The sequence below is a fragment of the Quercus suber genome, unplaced genomic scaffold (genome assembly GCF_002906115.3).
Source record: "Quercus suber isolate HL8 unplaced genomic scaffold, Cork oak 2.0 scaffold_512, whole genome shotgun sequence".
Lineage (NCBI taxonomy): Eukaryota > Viridiplantae > Streptophyta > Magnoliopsida > Fagales > Fagaceae > Quercus > Quercus suber.
The window spans coordinates 441,912-461,341 of record NW_027069961.1 but is presented as its reverse complement, the minus strand read 5'-3'; the positions used below and the strand labels follow the sequence as shown (position 1 = coordinate 461,341).

At 35.9% G+C, this 19,430-nt stretch overlaps 1 protein-coding gene across 1 annotated transcript; it reads left to right on the top strand.

Moving 5' to 3' along the window:
• The first annotated feature begins 1,030 nt into the window (after positions 1 to 1,030).
• LOC112015023 ((-)-germacrene D synthase) lies at positions 1,031 to 4,039 on the top strand. Its single transcript, XM_024047385.2, has 7 exons — positions 1,031 to 1,220; positions 1,473 to 1,752; positions 1,957 to 2,329; positions 2,434 to 2,652; positions 2,788 to 2,923; positions 3,113 to 3,361; positions 3,705 to 4,039. Exons 1-7 carry the CDS (start codon positions 1,092 to 1,094, stop codon positions 3,999 to 4,001), a joined length of 1,683 nt encoding a protein of 560 aa, XP_023903153.1. The 5' UTR covers positions 1,031 to 1,091; the 3' UTR covers positions 4,002 to 4,039.
• Positions 4,040 to 19,430: the final 15,391 nt, after the last annotated feature.

Genomic DNA, 19,430 nt, shown 5'->3' with positions numbered 1-19,430 from the left:
ATATATATATGAGGTTATAAGCTAGTATATATTAAAAGCCAAATCTCAGAGAAAAATCAATTAGATTTTAATTGAATTCTCAATTTTGTACCACGTGTCCTATCTAATTTTTAATTTTTATAGCAAGTGAATTATTAAGTGTAAAAATAGAAGAGTCCAAATACCATTAGATTTTAAATTGAATTTCAATTGGAGTTCAATTTTGTGCCATGTGTTCATCTAATTTTTTTAATTTTTGTAGTAAATAAATTATTGGGTGCAAAAATTGAAAAGTCTAAAACCTATTAAATACCAAATTATATATATATATATATATATATGAAACTATTTCATATTATAAAAATGTATAGTTTTAGAAAAAAGGTGTAAGCTAATGCCATGTATGATTTCAACATTTTCTAAAAAAAATTTATAATTTGAATCATGTAAGTATGATTGTTTTTAATTGTATCTGTGAATATGCACGAGGTTATACATTAGACTAATAAATAAGAGTATTTTGAGTAAATAAAATAATTGAAAAGTAAGAAATTCGAAGGGTATTACAAGTAGCTCTCAGACAAAGCTAATCTGAAAGAGCATTATGGTCAGAGAGATCAGTATGATTTTTTTCGAAGGACAAGACTCCAAGCTATTCATGTTCATTTACCTTCCAGAAACTTAAAATGATTAAATTTTTATAGATATAATTACTGGAACATGTGGGCTATACAGGTACTGCCAAACTTCTTGTTTTCACAATGTGATTCATGAGGTGGGAGATTCTAACGTGTGAGCTATTAATTATAGCTATAAATGTGTGAGCATATAACCTCTTTCTCTCATAATTGTGGGCTGTGGCTGGGCCACACACCCATATGTGGGCTGTACAGGTACTGCCACATGTGGGCTGTACAGGTACTACCAAACTTCTTGTTTTCACAATGTGATTCATGAGGTGGGAGATTCTAACGCATAAGCTATTAATTATAGCTATAAATATGTGAGCACGTAAGCTCTTTCTCTCATACTTGCCTTGCCTGAAGCACACTAAAGGTGTCACATTTTGACGCTAGCTAGCCAGGTCCCTTAGAATATTTGGTAGAGAGAAAATGTATGCTCTAGTTTCTGCAGTAGCTGCCCCAACCAAAACTGATATGCCAGAAATTAATCGTCGATCAGCCAATTTTCATCCCAGCATTTGGGGTGATATCTTCCTCACATATGCTTCTGAGTTCTTGGTAAGCTGCCCCTTTGAGGGTGTGCGTGTACACAGCCTGCATGTTTTCATACCTGTGCAAATGTACAGTTGCGCATATTTTTGTTGTTTCAATTACGCAACCTCAAAACCAACTCAATTAAGCCTTAACGTCACTTAAAATTGGGTGTAAAAGATCCATTTATAACAAAACGTCTACTTTTTATTTGAACATATCATCTTTAACTGATGATACAAATGCATATGTTATTCATTGATTTAATTATTCGTATAGGAAATTGAGGACAATTTGAAGCTACAAGTTCAGGAAGTGAAGGAAGAGGTGAGGAGAATGCTAACATCCCTAGTTGAGGAGCCCTCACAAAAACTAAAATTGATTGATTTACTCCAGCGCTTGGGTGTGTCTTACCATTATGAAAATGAGATTGAAAAAACTTTGCAACAATTACATTGGACACTTTATGATCGTGATGACCAAGAAAATGCAGATGACCTTTATAATGTTGCACTCCAATTTCGCTTACTTAGACAACAAGGTTACTACATTTCATGTGGTAAGGGTTTTTTATTTTTTATTTTATTTTTTATACTCTTCTAAAAGTGATAGCTAGCCTTGTTCTGTTTATACAATTTTCCTATTTATAAGGAGTCTCAATCTTCACATTTAACATTGAACATACCCTTAAATGAGATCAAGCATATCAACCACATAAATTTTATATCATTCCACTCATTTTATGTGATGCATCATGTGGTAGACAAGTTCTCCAAGTTCAAGGACACCAATGGGAATTTCAAGGAATCACTAACTAGTAATGTGCGTGGAATGTTAAGCTTGTATGAAGCCACACATCTTAGGGTCCACGGTGAAGATATACTAGATGAAGCTCTTTTGTTCACTACCCCACAGCTCGAGTCTGTAGCATCTCGCTTGAGCCCTCCTCTTGCAGCAGAAGTAAGACATGCCTTAAAGCAGCCTATCCGTAAAGGACTACCAAGATTAGAGGCAAGACAATATTTTTCTATCTACCAAGAAGACCATTCACATGATATATTTCTTCTTACCTTTGCAAAGTTAGATTTCAACTTATTACAGAAACAACACCAGAAAGAACTTGTCGACATTGCAAGGTTAGTGATTAAGATATGCTAGAGTAGCAAGTTAATAGTTATAAGCTTGAACATCACTGTATGTTTACAACACGCATGATTCTATTAAGTTGTATTTGTATTAGGTGGTGGAAGGACTTGAACTTTTCGAGGAAGCTACCCTTTATTAGAGATAGAGTGATTGAGTGCTACTTTTGGATATTGGGAGTGTACTTTGAACCAGAACATTGCTTTGCTAGGAGGATATTGACCAAAGTGATAGCAATGACCTCAACTATCGACGACATCTATGATGTTTATGGCACACTTGAAGAGGTTGAGCTCTTTACTGAAGCAGTCGAGAGGTTGAAATTAATTCACACTCTTTCTTATTTTGGCTATCTAAGTTGTATTCACAATTTATTGTAATTGCTTATTTTTCTTATGGTTTACGTTATTTTGTTAAATCAATTGACATAGATAGTCTACCAACATTACAGGTGGGACATTAGTGCCATTGATCAACTTCCAGAGTACATGAAAGTGTGTTGCCAGGCACTCCTAGTCGTTTATTATGAAATGGAAGAAAAAATAGGTGAAGCAAAATCGTACCGCGTCAAATATGCAATTGAAGCAGTAAGCACCATATAAATAAATTTAGAATATTATGATACATTAGACGAAACCCTCACAACAATGAAAGAAAAAAAAAAAAAAAAAACCCTAAAAAAAAACCCACTAAGGATATAGAAACCAAAAAAAAAAAATGTTGATGACTATGTAGAAAATTTAGTTAACCTAATTGCAAACTGCTCGTTTTCTCAGATGAAGAATCAAGTTAGAGCTTACTTTCATGAAGCCAAATGGTTCCACCAAAAACATATACCAACAATGGATGAATATATGCGCATTGCACTTGTTACCTCTGCGTATTCAATGTTAGCAACAACATCGTTGGTTGGAATGGGAGACATTGTTACAAAAGATTCATTCGAGTGGTTGTTCAGCGATCCTAAAATGGTCAGAGCTTCTGCAGTGGTTTGCAGACTCATGGATGACATGGTCTCACATAAGGTGTAATATGTTATTTGTGTATAATAATGGGTCAGTTTGGATACAATTTATTTTTACTGAAACTAAAAACTAAAAACACTAAATGTGTAAATAGTGCTGTGAGACCTATTGTTAATATTTTTAAATACATGAACGGTGAATGTACAATATGTGAACTGCACTATTCACGAACAATGAATTTTGTCTCTAAAAGTCAATAATTGCGGTAAAAAAAAAACGCGCGTTAAAAAACGCAGCTGTGGATTTAAGTCCGCTCCAAACATATACAATAGCTACAATTGAAAGCCTAATTTGATTATTTAAATATTTTTCATTCTAACGCAGTGATTCAATACTTTTGTAGTTTGAGCAAAAGAGAGGGCACGTTGCGTCAGCTGTTGAATGTTACATGGCAGAACATGGTGGTACAGAAGAAGAAGCAATCAATGAGTTTTGCAAACAAGTTACAGATGCATGGAAGGACATCAACAAAGAGTGCCTCTACCCAACTAATGTCCCCATGCCAATTCTAATGCGAATTCTCAATCTTGCACGTGTGATTGATGTCGTATACAAGGATGAAGATGGCTACACACATGCTGGAATTGTGCTCAAAGATTTCGTAACAACTTCGATGCTTATTGATCCTGTGCCGTTTTAAGCATGGACCCATGCAATATTGCAATAGCAACCATTTGATGATAAGGTTGTAGGAAATAATTATTAGTGTAGAAGATAAACTCTTCATTCCTCTGGGTTGTTATCTTTAATGTATGTTCATTATATTTCAAGATGAAGTGTTGGTTGGATCAACCTTTGCGTTATCTCTAGAATTCTCTTATTTATCCATAAATGAGTCATGCTAAAAATTCAACAAAAATTCACAATATTTTCAAATTAGCATTGAAAAAAAATATAAAATTATATGTTTAAACTGTACTAATATTTTCAAATTAGCATTGAAAAAAATATAAAATTATATGTTTAAATTGTACTATCAATTTAAAATTTACATTGTAGACTAAATAAAAGTATACAACATCATACACATTGCAAAAAATGTACAATATTATACATATTTACATAAAAGTGAATAATATTGTACATATTTATTTGATGGTAATGTAAATCTTATATTGATAATAAAATATAAACTAAAAATTTTCCTTTAAATAAACTGAAATTATTATGAATTTTTATTGTGTAGACTTGGCATGATTCCAAACCAAGAAAACGACGCGTCACATGCCGAAGCAAATTCAAGTGTTCTGATGGACTAAGCTGTGGTCTACAATAATTCAAAAAATAATGTTAGAACATTTGTTGATTTGTGAAGGTGGTCCATTTGCGAATATATGGTATCTCCCTTACGACGACAATCATAGGTGTACTCTAGACCTATGCATTGGTAGGCATCTGTCAAACTAATGACAATGCATCAAAATATTGATTTTATATCCTAGTATCATGGCAAAACGTTGAGCTAATAACCAAAAATGATTGATATAAATATAAATATAAATATAAATATATATATATATATATATATGTTTTTTTGACCATTCACATATGAATAATGATGATGCCGAGATTGTTAGTTACTCAAGTTCGTCTAGATAGGTTAGCCCTAGCTCGTCTTCATACCTGCAAGGTTAAGAACAGAGTCCTCTCTGAGTGGTCATCAGTGTGGTGTCGGCCATAGAGTCTCCAATGATAAAGTCAGTGAATAGAATTTGCAGAGAGGGTTTGGCTGTGAGAGCTAAAATGAGTAGTGAAAGGATTAGTATTTTTCTGTGTGTATCTTGTTTAGTTCTGAAATGCATCTCTCTCTCTCTCTCTCTCTCTCTCTCTCTCTCTCTCTCTCTCTCTCTCNTCCTTTAAATAAACTGAAATTATTATGAATTTTTATTGTGTAGACTTGGCATGATTCCAAACCAAGAAAACGACGCGTCACATGCCGAAGCAAATTCAAGTGTTCTGATGGACTAAGCTGTGGTCTACAATAATTCAAAAAATAATGTTAGAACATTTGTTGATTTGTGAAGGTGGTCCATTTGCGAATATATGGTATCTCCCTTACGACGACAATCATAGGTGTACTCTAGACCTATGCATTGGTAGGCATCTGTCAAACTAATGACAATGCATCAAAATATTGATTTTATATCCTAGTATCATGGCAAAACGTTGAGCTAATAACCAAAAATGATTGATATAAATATAAATATAAATATAAATATATATATATATATATATATGGTTTTTTGACCATTCACATATGAATAATGATGATGCCGAAGATTGTTAGTTACTCAAGTTCGTCTAGATAGGTTAGCCCTAGCTCGTCTTCATACCTGCAAGGTTAAGAACAGAGTCCCTCTGAGTGGTCATCAGTGTGGTGTCGGCATAGAGTCTCCAATGATAAAGTCAGTGAATAGAATTTGCAGAGAGGGTTTTGGCTGTGAGAGCTAACATGAGTAGTGAAAGGATTAGTATTTTTCTGGTGTATCTTGTTTAGTTCTGAAATGCATCTCTCTCTCTCTCTCTCTCTCTCTCTCTCTCTCTCTCTCTCTCTCTCTCTCTCTCTCTCTCTCTCTCGTCTCTCTTCTCTCTCTCTTCTCTCTGTTGTATTCCATTTATGGTGGCATAAGTGCTTTTTTTGTAAGCTTTTGGGCTAATTCATGTGGAGCTTGATGGGTATCACAACGGTCTTCTTACTGATTTGTTTTTTTTTTTTTTTTTCATAGCATCAAATCCATTGCTCTTCCCCGCACTGATCCATGCATCAGCACAGTGGCAATGGGCATTAAATCTGAAAGTAAAAAGAGAGCCAGAAAACAAACATATCAACCTCAAAAAGTAAAAGCTTTTAACTTTAAGCTACCAAAAAACCCAGATTCAGCACCAAACAAAACCCACAAAAATTAATCATGAAATATCTCATTTATAAATTCAAAGCCACTGGAATTCATCCAAGATCAGTTCTAAACTTAACATGAAGAGCTAAAAATCCTCCATCACAACACAAAACACAACTAGTAATGTTATAAATAAATTAATAAATAAATAAAAGCCAAAAAAGGAAACGCTCTGAGTATCACAGTCACCCATTGGTACTTTGAAACTACCAAATAGGCATACTCTATTCTAATTTCTAAGACTGTGAACCCAAACAAACAAAGAAGCAAAGAATTAGAATGTGGGGTAGCTCCTCTGGCATATTCATAGCAATAAACAAACAAAACCCATTCTAACAAACAAAACCCATTAGAACAAATTCCAGAACAAATTTCGACCCATTACAGTGTATTTCGGCTATTTCGGTGCGGTTCGATGAATATCGGCCAAATTGCAAGCTTCTGCCGGAATGGGTTTTGGTGTTACTTTTCTTTTCCTTCAACTTGTTTCTGTCTAAAACTTTCAGATTTAATCCCAATGCCACTGTGTTGATGCATGGATCAGTGCAAGGAAGATGAGTACACAAGAGAAGGAAAGTAATGGATTTAATGGTATGGAAAAGAAAAAAAAAAGGCAAGAAGAAAGAGTAAACAGAGGGAACGGAGAGAGAGAAAATCTAAAGAAGAAGAAGAAGAAGATGAGTGGGTCCGTGAGAGGACACAAGAAAAAGTCAAATAACAACGTGGCATGTTTTCATTGGCTGGCGTAAAAGCAGTGTTTTACGCCAGCTCTGGACCGAATTTAAACTCTTAAGTTAATTATAGGACAGTACTTCTTGTTTAATGGCTTGGAAAGCAGATTGGGCTTCTCCTAGCTAGTGTCAGATCACCAGGAGAGAAGCAGTTAGAATGGGCAACATGACCGACATATATCTTAGTCTAGCCATTTGTTACTTTGCGATGTTCTGCATGAGTTGTAAGTTCATCATTAGGGGCTTTTAGGAGCTACATTTTTCATTTATAAATCTTTTACAGTAAAATTTCTAATATTAAGAATTTGTAAAAAAGAAAAAAAATATATACATGTGGACAATCTTTCTGCACATATCATTAGTCATTTAATGGATCAAATTTGGTGTGCCGGGGTGAGAAATCCCGGGTCATTATCATCAGGGGTGGAGCTAGAAATTTTTATTTGGGGGGCTGATTTGTGTTACTAATTTGTTGTCTATACAAACTTTCATACACCTAGACAAATAGATAAATCTATACACACATAGAATTTAGTATCTTTCATAGTGAAATCCTTAAAATTAAATGTTTTATAGAGTTAAATTCATCTTTCACAATTTTCTATGGTGAAATCCTTAAAATTTTCATTTTCAATATAAGTTATCAGATTGTCTACCATTACGAGTAAAAAAATTTTCAGTTAAACTAATGAAGTGTTCAGACATGAATGACCCAAAACTTTAAAAGATACGAGAACACATTTTACAATAAAAAATGGATTTGAGAAACAAAACATTCTCTATAACTACTCTGACCAATTGGACAATTTTTCTTAAAAAAAATTGAACTAACTCAAATAATTGGGGGGGGGGGGGGGGGTCCTATTTTTGGGGGCTAATTTTTAAAATATTAATATTCTATATAGTATAAAAATATTTTCAAAAAAGCCCCCACCTAACATATAGCTTTGTCTTTATCATATTATCATTCTGTTGTGCAGGCATGAGTTGTATGGTTTCGAGTCCAAATCTTCTGTCTCATCAATTGTGTTCCACTTCATGCTTCACTAATAAAACTTGAAACACTGGTATTTTATTAAATGAGGTAATTCTGACTTTAATGAGCTAGCCTCTCTTATTAATGAGAGCGGCTAGCTGTCTAACTTTTATTGGTGGAGCATAATTGATGAGACAGAAGATTTGGATCTCTCTTCTCTCTCTCTCTCTCTCTCTCTCTCTCTCTCTCTCTCTCTCTCTCTCTCTCTCTCTCTCTCTCTCTCTCTCTCTCTCTCTCTCTCTCTCCATACTTCTATAAATTTCCCCCTACAATAACCCTACAAACCCACCAACGTTCTAAGAAAAAAAATGATGCACACAAAACTCAGCCCCATGACTTCTCTCCTCCTTTTTATCTTTCGCTCATCTCTCACTGTAAGCACTCTTATAGTCTAAGTACTCTCACTCTCTAATACATACATGAATTTGAGCTAATAGATCATGTGGAAGTAGTATAATGTTTCCCATTAATTGTGTTGAGTCAATGTGTTATAGATGTTTGTTATTTTAAAGTCTATGTTTGCTAGAGTCCTTGGTTAGAGCATTTCCATCAAAGCTTTTATAAATTTTAGCATTTAGCATCTCAAAAAGCAACTTTATCAATTTTAACAACTTATTTTACAATACACCCAACATCAAAGGTTCTATTTTTTTACCATTTCGTTTAAAATAATATAAACTACTTATTAAAATAATAAAAAACAACTACACAAATCACCTTTTCCGCCACAAGCACTAAAATAATAATATTTTTTTAAAGATTGGGGCTACAGTGAGCTTTCAAAAATGAAAGTTCACTGTAGCTCAGTTGCTATTTTTTTTTTTTAGTTTAGCATGTTTGTTGTAGCTTGCTTTTTGGTGCTTTTTACAAATTTGATGTTAAAATTTAGCATTTATAGCATTTAGCATTCTTAATGAGAATGCTAAGAGTAGAGTTTGTATTATTCTTGGTAGTAGGAGTCCAATAGTTAACTTGCTGTACTTGTGTCCTAGTCCTTAGGACAATATTATGTGAAAAATGAGTCCCATAATTAGAGCTTATTGTGTCTTACCAGGTATTTTAAATTGTTTGGGAGTTGTTTGTTCCTTACTTTTCAATTGTTAAGTTGTAGCAGCCAAAATTTTATTTATTTTTTCTCTCCAAATATTGTAACAAAGTTTTGTGTTCTCAAAATGCTTAACTAAACCGATTATACGTATCACCCTCACTTTGTTTCCAGTTTCCACGTTGTCTTTATTATACATTCATACACTTTTCCTTCTGTGTTAATTCAGGTTAGGTCCACTGGTGAAAACTCATTCACCCCAAAAACCTATCTGATCTGGTATTGGAACAAAGAGATCCAAAACAACCTATCAAGATTGCATCTCACATCAGGAAGAAAGAAAAGGAATACAACAGAAGAAGATTAAACTGAAGAAGTCTAAACCAAAGAAATGAGCAAAACGACAGCCGTATAAATGTATTTGTATAAATTAGTGTGATAAAGCTACATGTAGTTTATCATATACTTAGATCAATTAAGCTCACACGTGGAGTAACTAACTATCTCACGTGCCATAACTAACTCCATGTGTTTAGGAGATATTTTGCTTGGCTTTCTGGTATTCTCTGTTTTGGTATTTAACCACAGAGCGTGTATAGATCAATTCATTAATATGAAATCAACTTTTTCTTCAACTTGAATTCTCTCTAGTATTTTCTGTTTCTTCCTAGAGATTCTTGTAATTCTTCATATGGTATCAGAGCTTGAGCCTTTATCAATGGCGTCAAACACTGAAACTGCCTCAACAAACTCTTCACATCGCGAGCTCTCTCCAATGGAGGATCCTCGCAGTCCGTTCTTTATGCATCATGGAGAATCACCTGGTGCGATCCTCGTTGCTCAACACTTGACCGAGGAGAACTATCCAACTTGGTCTAGAGCAATGATAATGGCTTTGGATGCCAAAAGTAAACTTGGCTTCGTTGATGGCTCCATCATTGCTTCCATGGCAGTCACACCACTCGAGAAACAGGCATGGTCAAAATGCAATTCGATGATCTCATCCTGGATCTTGAATTCTGTATCACCTCACATCAAAGCTAGTGTCATTTACAGAGACACAGCTTTTGCAGTGTGGAATGCACTCAAGATTCGTTTCTTGCAAGCCAATGGCCCTAGAATTTCTCAACTCCAGAAACAAATCTCTACTGTAATGCAGGGAGATTCCACAGTAACAACCTTTTTCACTGAGATTCAAGCTGCTTGGGATCAATTGTTGAATCTCAGGCCTTTACCAAGTTGTTCATGTGGTAACTGCATTTGTGGAGTAAATGATAAGATTGCACATCTTTATCATCAAGATTCAATCATGCAGTTTCTCAACGGATTGAATGATTGTTTTTCACAAGTCAAGACTCAAATCCTTATGATGGAACCTGTTCCATCAATAGATAAGGTTTTCTCATTGGTAATCCAAGAAGAAAGACAAAGGTTTTCATCCTTTAATGGTGCTCCTTCTGTTGAATCAGCTGTACTTACTGTTAAGAACCAAGTTTTCAATCAAGGTTCTCCAAATAACAGAAATGGTGGTAGTTTCAAAGGGAATGTTGGTAAAGGGAGACCTATTTGCAGCCACTGTGGGAAGCTTGGTCACATTATGGATAAGTGTTATAAGCTTGTTGGATTCCCTCCAGGATACAAGCAAAAAGGAAGGATTGCCAAGGCCAATCAGGTTATGACTGATGATAATCAAGGTCAACCTGAATTTGTGCATCAGAGTAACCCTTTTCCTTTTACCTCAGAGCAGTACCAGCAGTTACTTTCCTACTGAACACTCATACCTCCACTTCTGGTACTCCAAGTGATGCTGCAGCCACAGCTAATTCTGCCATTTCAGGTAATCTTTATGCCTCTTTTCAAGATTCTGTATGTCTGAATATGCAACATTCCATTTTTGCCACAAATCCAGCCAATAAAACAATTTTTGGTAAGGAAACTTGGGTCCTGGACACTGGTGCAACAGACCACATTGTTCATTCTGTCACACTCTTCACCAAAATCACAAGTTCTATTTCCTCTTTTGTTCAATTACCTAATGGTGAAAGAGTTGTTGTCACACACATTGGCACCATTCAAGTCACACCTAGTCTTGTTCTTGAAAATGTGTTGTGTGTTCCCACTTTCACTTTCAATTTGATCTCAGTGAGTCAATTGACAAAAAGCATGGCATGTTGTGTTGTTTTCCTGTCCAACTTATGCTTTATACAGGCCCTTTCTTGTTGGAAAACGATTGGAGTGGGTAACCTTCATAACAACCTCTACTTGCTATCTACAACACATTGCAAATCTGATTCTGCAGCTTCTTCTATTCTGGATTCTGTTTTTAGTACCTTTGTAAATAATGTTTCTGAAGTTCCTGTCATTACCAAGCCTTTCCTTTGGCATCTTAGACTAGGACTTGCTTCAGATGCAAAGTTACAGATTTTACATGATTGTATTCCTGATGTAAAGAGTGTTCATAGCAATAAAACTTGTACTCTTTGTCCCATTGCAAAACAAAAACGTTTGCCTTTTCCATTCTTCAATCACATAACTGAATCTGCCTTTGATCTTATTCACTGTGATGTATGGGGTCCCTTTGCCAAGTCCACTCATGATGGTTTTAGATACTTCCTTACCATAGTTGATGATGCCACTAGGTCCACATGGTTGTATCTTATGAAACATAAGTATGAAACCAGACCAATGCTGATTTCTTTCTTCAATATGATATCCACACAATTTAACATTAAAATCAAGGGTATTAGGACTGATAATGCTCCAGAGTTTATACTCAAAGATTTTTATGCAGCCCATGGAATTTTGCATCAACACTCATGTGTAGCCACTCCACAACAAAATTCAGTTGTGGAGAGGAAGCATCAACACATATTGGGCATTGCAAGAGTTTAAAATTTCAGTCAAATATGCCTCTTACCTTTTGGGGTGATTGTGTTTTAACTGCTGTGTATATCATTAATAGACTACCCTCTTCCATTCTAGGCAACAAATCCCCTTTTGAGAAACTTTACAACAAAATCCCTTCCTATGATCATCTAAAGGTTTTTGGATGCCTATGTTTTGCCTCTACTTTGTCACACAATAGGTCTAAATTTGCTCCTAGATCCCTGCCTTGTATTTTTCTGGGTTACCCTTATGGAATTAAAGGTTACAAAGTGTTGGACCTAGCTACTAAGAAAATCTCTATATCTAGGGATGTCATTTTCCATGAGACTGTCTTCCCTTTCATTTCCTCAACCTATTCAGCCTCACCTCACTCTACACTCACATTACCTCATATTTTCCCTTCCCTTGATCCTTATACTGACCTCTTACCTACTACTTCTTACTCTACTCCTGTCCAAAACCCAATTCTTGATTCACCATCTGTTTTTGATCCTCATGCTGCTTCAGATTCTTCACATCCTTCTTCACCTTCTATTGATGCCATTCATGCTTCTCCCATACATAATTCTGCTATTCCTGCAGAATCTTTACCTGCCTTTATTCCCAATTCCATTCCTGATCCTATAATTCCTTCTGATGCTACTTCTGCAGAATTTTTATCTGCTCCTGTTTCCAATACTCTTCCTCCTCCTAATTCTGTCTCCATTCCTCCATTAAGAAAATCTGCCAGACTCAGTAAAGCTCCTGCTTATTTGCAAGATTATAGGTGCAGTAATGTTGTTCTTGATTAGCTTGCTACCTCCAATCTTTCCATCAAGTCAGGATGCCTCCCTTCCATATCAGGTACTCCATATCCCCTATCTGATTACCTCAATTCTTCTGGCTTATCTACTTCTTATTCCCATTTTTGTTCCCTAATCACTGCACTCTCTAAGCCCAAATCTTACTCTGAGGCTGTCAAAGATCCTAAGTGGCAGGATGCCATGGCTGCTGAGATTGCAGCCTTGGAATCCAATCAAACATGGACTCTTACTGCTTTACCTCCTCATAAAAAGGCCATTGGGTGCAAATGGGTTTATAAGATCAAGTATAAAGCTGATGGAGCAGTGGAAAGGTACAAGGCAAGGCTTGTGGCCAAGGGGTTCACTCAACAGGAAGGTTTGGATTTCACGGATACATTCTCTCCTGTGGCAAAGATGACTTCAGTGAAGACTTTGCTTGCTATTGCTGCTGTGAAAGGATGGCACCTTGTTCAACTTGATGTAAATAATGCATTCCTCCATGGTGATCTTCATGAGGATGTTTACATGCATCTTCCTCAAGGTTTTCACAACAAGGGGGAGCAATTGGTATGTAAGCTCAATAAGTCTTTGTATGGTTTAAAGCAGGCTTCAAGACAATGGTACTCTAAGTTTTCCTCTACCATTTTGAAGTGTGGTTTCAAACAATCTAAGTCAGATTACTCTCTTTTCACAAAGAAGTGTAATCAGTCCTTTATAGCTCTATTGGTGTATGTTGATGACATACTTATTGCCAGCAATGATGCTAATGCAGTTGATGAACTTAAAGTGTTTTTGAATCAAGAGTTTAAACTAAAGGATCTTGGGAACCTGAGATTTTTTCTTGGTCTTGAAGTGGCCAGATCAGAGTTAGGCATTTCCTTATGTCAAAGGAAATATTGTTTGGAGATACTTAAAGATGCTGGGATGACAGGTTGCAAACCTAGCAGAGTTCCCATGGAGCAGAATTTGAAACTGACCAAGTTTTGTGGAGAGTTGCTACCTGATCCTAGTGTTTACAGGAGGTTAGTAGGAAGATTGTTGTACCTTACCATAACCAGACCAGACATTGCCTATTCAGTTCAGAAACTGAGCCAGTTCATGTCCAAGCCACGAAAACCTCATCTGGATGCAGCTTATAAAGTATTGCAATACCTTAAAGGGAGTCCTGGTCAGGGAATTCTTTTGTCATCAAACTCAGACCTGCAATTAAAGGCTTATACAGATGCAGATTGGGCATCTTGTATTGACACCAGAAGGTCCACTACTGGTTTTTGCATTTTCCTGGGAAATTCTCTAATTTCATGGAAGACCAAGAAGCAATCTATAGTCTCTAGATCATCTGCTGAGGCAGAATATAGAGCCATGGCAGTGACTTCATGCGAAATAACTTGGCTTCTAGCTTTGTTAAAGGATTTGGAAGTTCTACATCTCAGACCTGCCATGCTTTTCTATGATAATTAGGCAGCCATATACATTGGTGAGAACCTTGTGTTTCACGAGAGGACCAAACATATTGAAATAGACTGTCATTTGGTCCGAGACAAAGTCCAAGATAAGGTGCTCAGATTGTTCTTCACTCCCACTCATTCTCAACTGGCTGATTTACTCACAAAGGCTCTTAGTGGTCAACAGTTGAGAGCATTACTTTCCAAGATGAACATTGTGAATATTCACAATCCAGGTTTTCATCTTGAGGGGGCGTATCAAGATTGCATCTCACATCAGGAAGAAAGAAAAGGAATACAACAGAAGAAGATTAAACTGAAGAAGCCTAAACCAAAGAAATGAGCAAAACGACAGCCGTATAAATGTATTTGTATAATTAGTGTGTTAAGCTACATGTAGTTTATCATATACTTAGATCAATTAAGCTCACACGTGGAAGTAACTAACTATCTCACGTGCCATAACTAACTCCGTGTGTTTAGGAGATATTTTGCTTTGCTTTCTGGTACTCTCTGTTTTGGTATTTAATCACAGAGCTTGTATAGATCAATTCATTAATGTGAAATCAACTTTTTCTTCAACTTGAATTCTCTCTAGTATTTTCTGTTTCTTCCTAGAGATTCTTGTAATTCTTCATAAACTTATTGGAACTTTTGGTTATCTAGTTTTTTTTTTTTTTTTTTTTTTAATTAAATTAATATTTTAAATTTTCTAAAAAAATCTAAAAAAGACAAGAGTAAACACTTCTTGATATGTTCATGACATCAATCATGGGTCATTGTTTTGTATCCAACAAATTAAAGATAATCCTTGAAATGAAAGGTGGCTCCACTGGAAGATATTTTTTCAAAAGCTTGGCTGTGTATTAGTTTTACGAAGCTCCCAACCAAAGGATGTGAAATTATGCATGGAACATCGTTGGTTCACACATCTAGAGCGTACCCCATTGCTTAGTTTGATTATGGTAGATAGTAAGTGTGGAAGGTAAAAATATAATACCAATGATGGGTTTAGATGAGAACTAATGAAAACTTGTCAACTTAACATGTGTGAGAAAAGTTATCAAATTTGTTATATATATAGCATTACTCTATTACTCTATTGATCCAGGTAACCATGCCTACAACGGAAAATTATCTTCTACTTTTTTTTTTTTTTTAACTCTTTTTTACAATTATATAATTACAGTGGGAAGAAGAGATTTGAACTTCTTTAAAAATATTAAGAGGGATTAATAATTAAGTTACATAGTTCTCATAGAAAACCATCTTGTTAAATGGTCTCTAGCCACAAATTATTGAATATGTTGCCCTGTCATACTAGTCAAAATTTAGTACATGTGACTGGATGAGGTTGGAATAATTTTTTTCTGTGTTTGTCTTTGTTGATGATGTCGCCATGCATTAATACTAGTCAAAATTCAGTGCATGTAACTAGATAAGGTAAGAATAATGCATGTTCATGTCTTTAGATAATGTTTATTCAAATCTCTAACGTATGTGATCAGCTCATTCAGCCTATCATGATTGTTCAAATATTGAATAAATTTAGAATCCTATATAAATGAGAAGTTTATAGAAAGCATAAACAAGATTTGACATGATGAGTTTAAGGTTCCATTTCTATTTCTTGATTTTGTGTGCAAGCATTATTATCCCAACTAAATGTTTTGGTAACATCTGCCTGCCAAAGGATCATGTTGCCTTATTCATATTCGGGGATTCAATAGTTGATGTTGGAAACAATAACTATATCAATACAACTCCTTATCTCCAGTCAAATTTTTGGCCTTACGGGGAAAGCTTCTTCAAGTACCCCACTGGGAGAGCTTCCAATGGCCGCCTCATTCCAGATTTCATTGGTAAGGTATAGTTATGTGTTGTTTTCTCTTCGATCGGCCTGAACTGTTGCTTAATTGACAATTGAAGCATTAGTGCAGCTGAGCAAGCAAACTTGCCGCTAATTCCACCATATCTACATCCGGGTTATAATCGGTACACTGATGGGGTTAACTTTGCATCAATAGGAGCTGGTGTTCTTGCTGAAACTCGTCAAGGTTTGGTATGCATTCTATTTGATTATGCAGGGTTAATTAAAAATGAACGTTAATTAGGATTTCCATAAATAGAGTGCAATTAGGCTCAAATTTTTGCCTTGTTCGATAGAATTTCTATAACCATACTTTTTTATTAAAATCATTGTATCTGATTTAGGGTTGCTGTGAAGTTATTCATTGTATAGAATCTATAGATTATGTTCTTGTGACATTAATTAGTATATTTCTACTCTGTTCTCGTGGTTGAGTACTTTCCTTTTGTTCTCTTCCCCCCTCATTATCAGGTGATAGATCTAAACACTCAACTCGATTATTTCAAGAACATCGAGACTCTGTTAAAGCAAAAACTAGGTGAAGAAGAAGCCAAGACATTGCTGGTCAAAGCTGTTTACTTAATATGCGTTGGAAACAACGATTACTTTGTCCCCTTCACTACAAACTCCAGCGTCCTTAAATCCTACTCTCCAGAAAAATACGTAAATATGGTGATAGGAAACTTGACAACTGCGATCAAAGTAATATCAATTACTGTTTATAGAATATTTAGAACAATTTGTGTAAGATTATTCTTGTCTCCATTTTTAAGTTGGTTATATCTATACTTTGATTTATCAGGAAATATATAAGAAAGGAGGAAGAAAATACGTGTTCCTAGGCTTGCCACCTTTGGGTTGTGTCCCATATATAAAAGCACTAATACCAGGAAACACAGGTGCATGCATGGAGGAGCTTACAACACTAGTAAAACTACACAATAGGGCACTTTCTAAAGTCCTTCCGAAGCTAAAGAGCCAGCTCAAAGGATTCAAATATTCAATTGCCGATTTCTACTCTTTTCTTATTGAAAGAATAAATAGCCCATCAAAATATGGTATGTCACATTGTCCCAACTTTCATTGTATACATATATATATATATATATATTGTGTTTTATTATTGTTGTACTTTATATCTTAGTTCTATCAAAGATTATTAGCACCTATGTTTTAATTATTTTGTGAAGCTTTTACGGAAGGGAAGATTGCATGTTGCGGAACGGGTCCGTACAAGGGAATTCCGAGTTGTGGAGGAAGAAAAACAGTCAAAGAGTACGAATTATGTGAGAGCATTAGTGACTATATATGTATTCTTTGACTCTGGTCATCCTGCTGAAAAGGCCTACCAGCAATTTGCAGAGTTAATTTGGAGGGGAACTCCCAATATCACGGGTCCTTACAATCTTTTTCTTTCTTTTTTTTTTTTTTTTTGGTTAAAAGGAATATTAACATTATCAAGCCAAAATGACAGGAGTATTGGTAGTACGCCTTAACATGTACAGATCCTGTGCATCAGTATTCAAAATAGTACATAGTTCATCAGAGTCAGGATTATCTAATATAGCAAAATCAAAAGAGGAAGAACATCCTTCCTTTGCAAGCTTATCTGCCACTCTGTTAGCTTCTCTGAAAACATGGTTGACTTTGAACTGCTGGAAACGATTAAGGAGAAGCCTGCAGTCATTTAGGAGGGGAGAAAAAGTTTTGTTAGCTTTATTATTTGAAAGTACAAGCTACACAATAATTTTTGCATCAAGCTCCACAGCAAGATGAGTTATTCCCAGCTGGTCTGCAAGTATGAGACCATCTCTGAGAGCCCAAAATTTAGCTATAATACTATTTGCAATCCCAACTCTTCTTTTATAACCTTTAACCCAGTTGCCATTACAGTTGCGGATAACACCTCCACCTCCCGCATTGCCCGGATTTCCTAAGGACGCTCCATTTGAATTTAATTTAAACCACCCCTCCTCTGGTTTGTGCCAACAAACCAGGTTGTTTGAATGAGGCTTTGGAATGCGCACTTTACCCACACAAAAGTGAAATTTCATAGCTTGTTGAATGCAGGTTTTGTGTAGGCAAGAGTTCAGAGGGGTGTTTTCAAATACCACCCTATTCCTGTGTTTCCAAAGACCCCAAATGGCAAAGAGGAATTGTGTGCTCCATGGCAGCCCGTTGGCCTGCAACTGTTTGCTGTCAAGGCAATTCTTCTTAAGCCACTCAGGTAGATCCAAATGGTTAAAATTATAAAGGGAGTGAGGGATTTTCATTGCTTTCCAGAAGTTGGCAGCAAAAGGGCAGTCTCTTAGTAGGTGTAATATGGTTTCCTCTTGGTTTTTACATAAAGGGCAAGTAATGTCACAGTTAACACCTCGAGCAGCAACCACTTGCCTTACTGGTACACTGTTGTGGTGACACAACCAGAGGAATGAACTAATTTTTGGCCATATGTTTAATTTCCAAACCCAGTTGCCCACAAAAACTTGAGGGTTGTTATCAGTGATGAAGTTAGAAGCATATGCCGAGGCCATATTAAACTCACCATCATGGGAGGACTTCCACAACAAGGAATCCTTCATATCACCATAGATTTGCATGGGTGTGGCGTAAATCTTGTCTTTTACCTCTCTCGGTAAGTCAAAAGATAACATTTCCCAGTTCCAATTCCCTTCTTGGAAAATATCAGCTATAGTCAAATTGACTTCTCTTTAAGTGAGGGGCCCTTCAACCATACTTCTTAGTGAGTTTTCTTTAACCCATTTGTCCCCCCAAAAGTTCAGCTTTGAGTTTTTTCCTATGCTCCAGCACACTCCCTTTTCAAAGATAGGAAAGCCTTTTTTAATTGCTGACCAACAAGGAGAGCATGGCAGCTTGTCTAGATCCTTGGATTTCCTTCTTGAGTTGGAGCAATATTTCTGCAAAATGACTCTTGCTCATAAAGATTCTTTTTCTTGATATAATCTCCAATTTAGCTTAGCTAGTAAAACAATATTCTTAGCCTTAGCCGCTAGTATCCCCAAGCCTCCCTCTTCCTTTGATTTGATGATTTTGTTCCACCAGCCATATGTAACTTCCCCTTATTTGGAGATGAGCTCCAAAGAAAATCCCTATTAATTTTATCTAATTTGTCACATAGATGCGTGGGAAGAGCTACCCCTGCATTACATAATTGGGAATGGTTGCCGTGACTGATTTTACTAAAACAGTTCTGCTCGCAAAAGACAAGAACTTGGCTTTCCATCCAACAAGTTTGGAAATTACCCGTTCCGCCATAAAGTTAAATTGTCTTCGTGTTGCCCCTTTGTGGTTCAAAGGAAAACCCAAATACCTCCCAATATTGGTGGTTGCATGAATCCCTAAATAGTCACAAACTT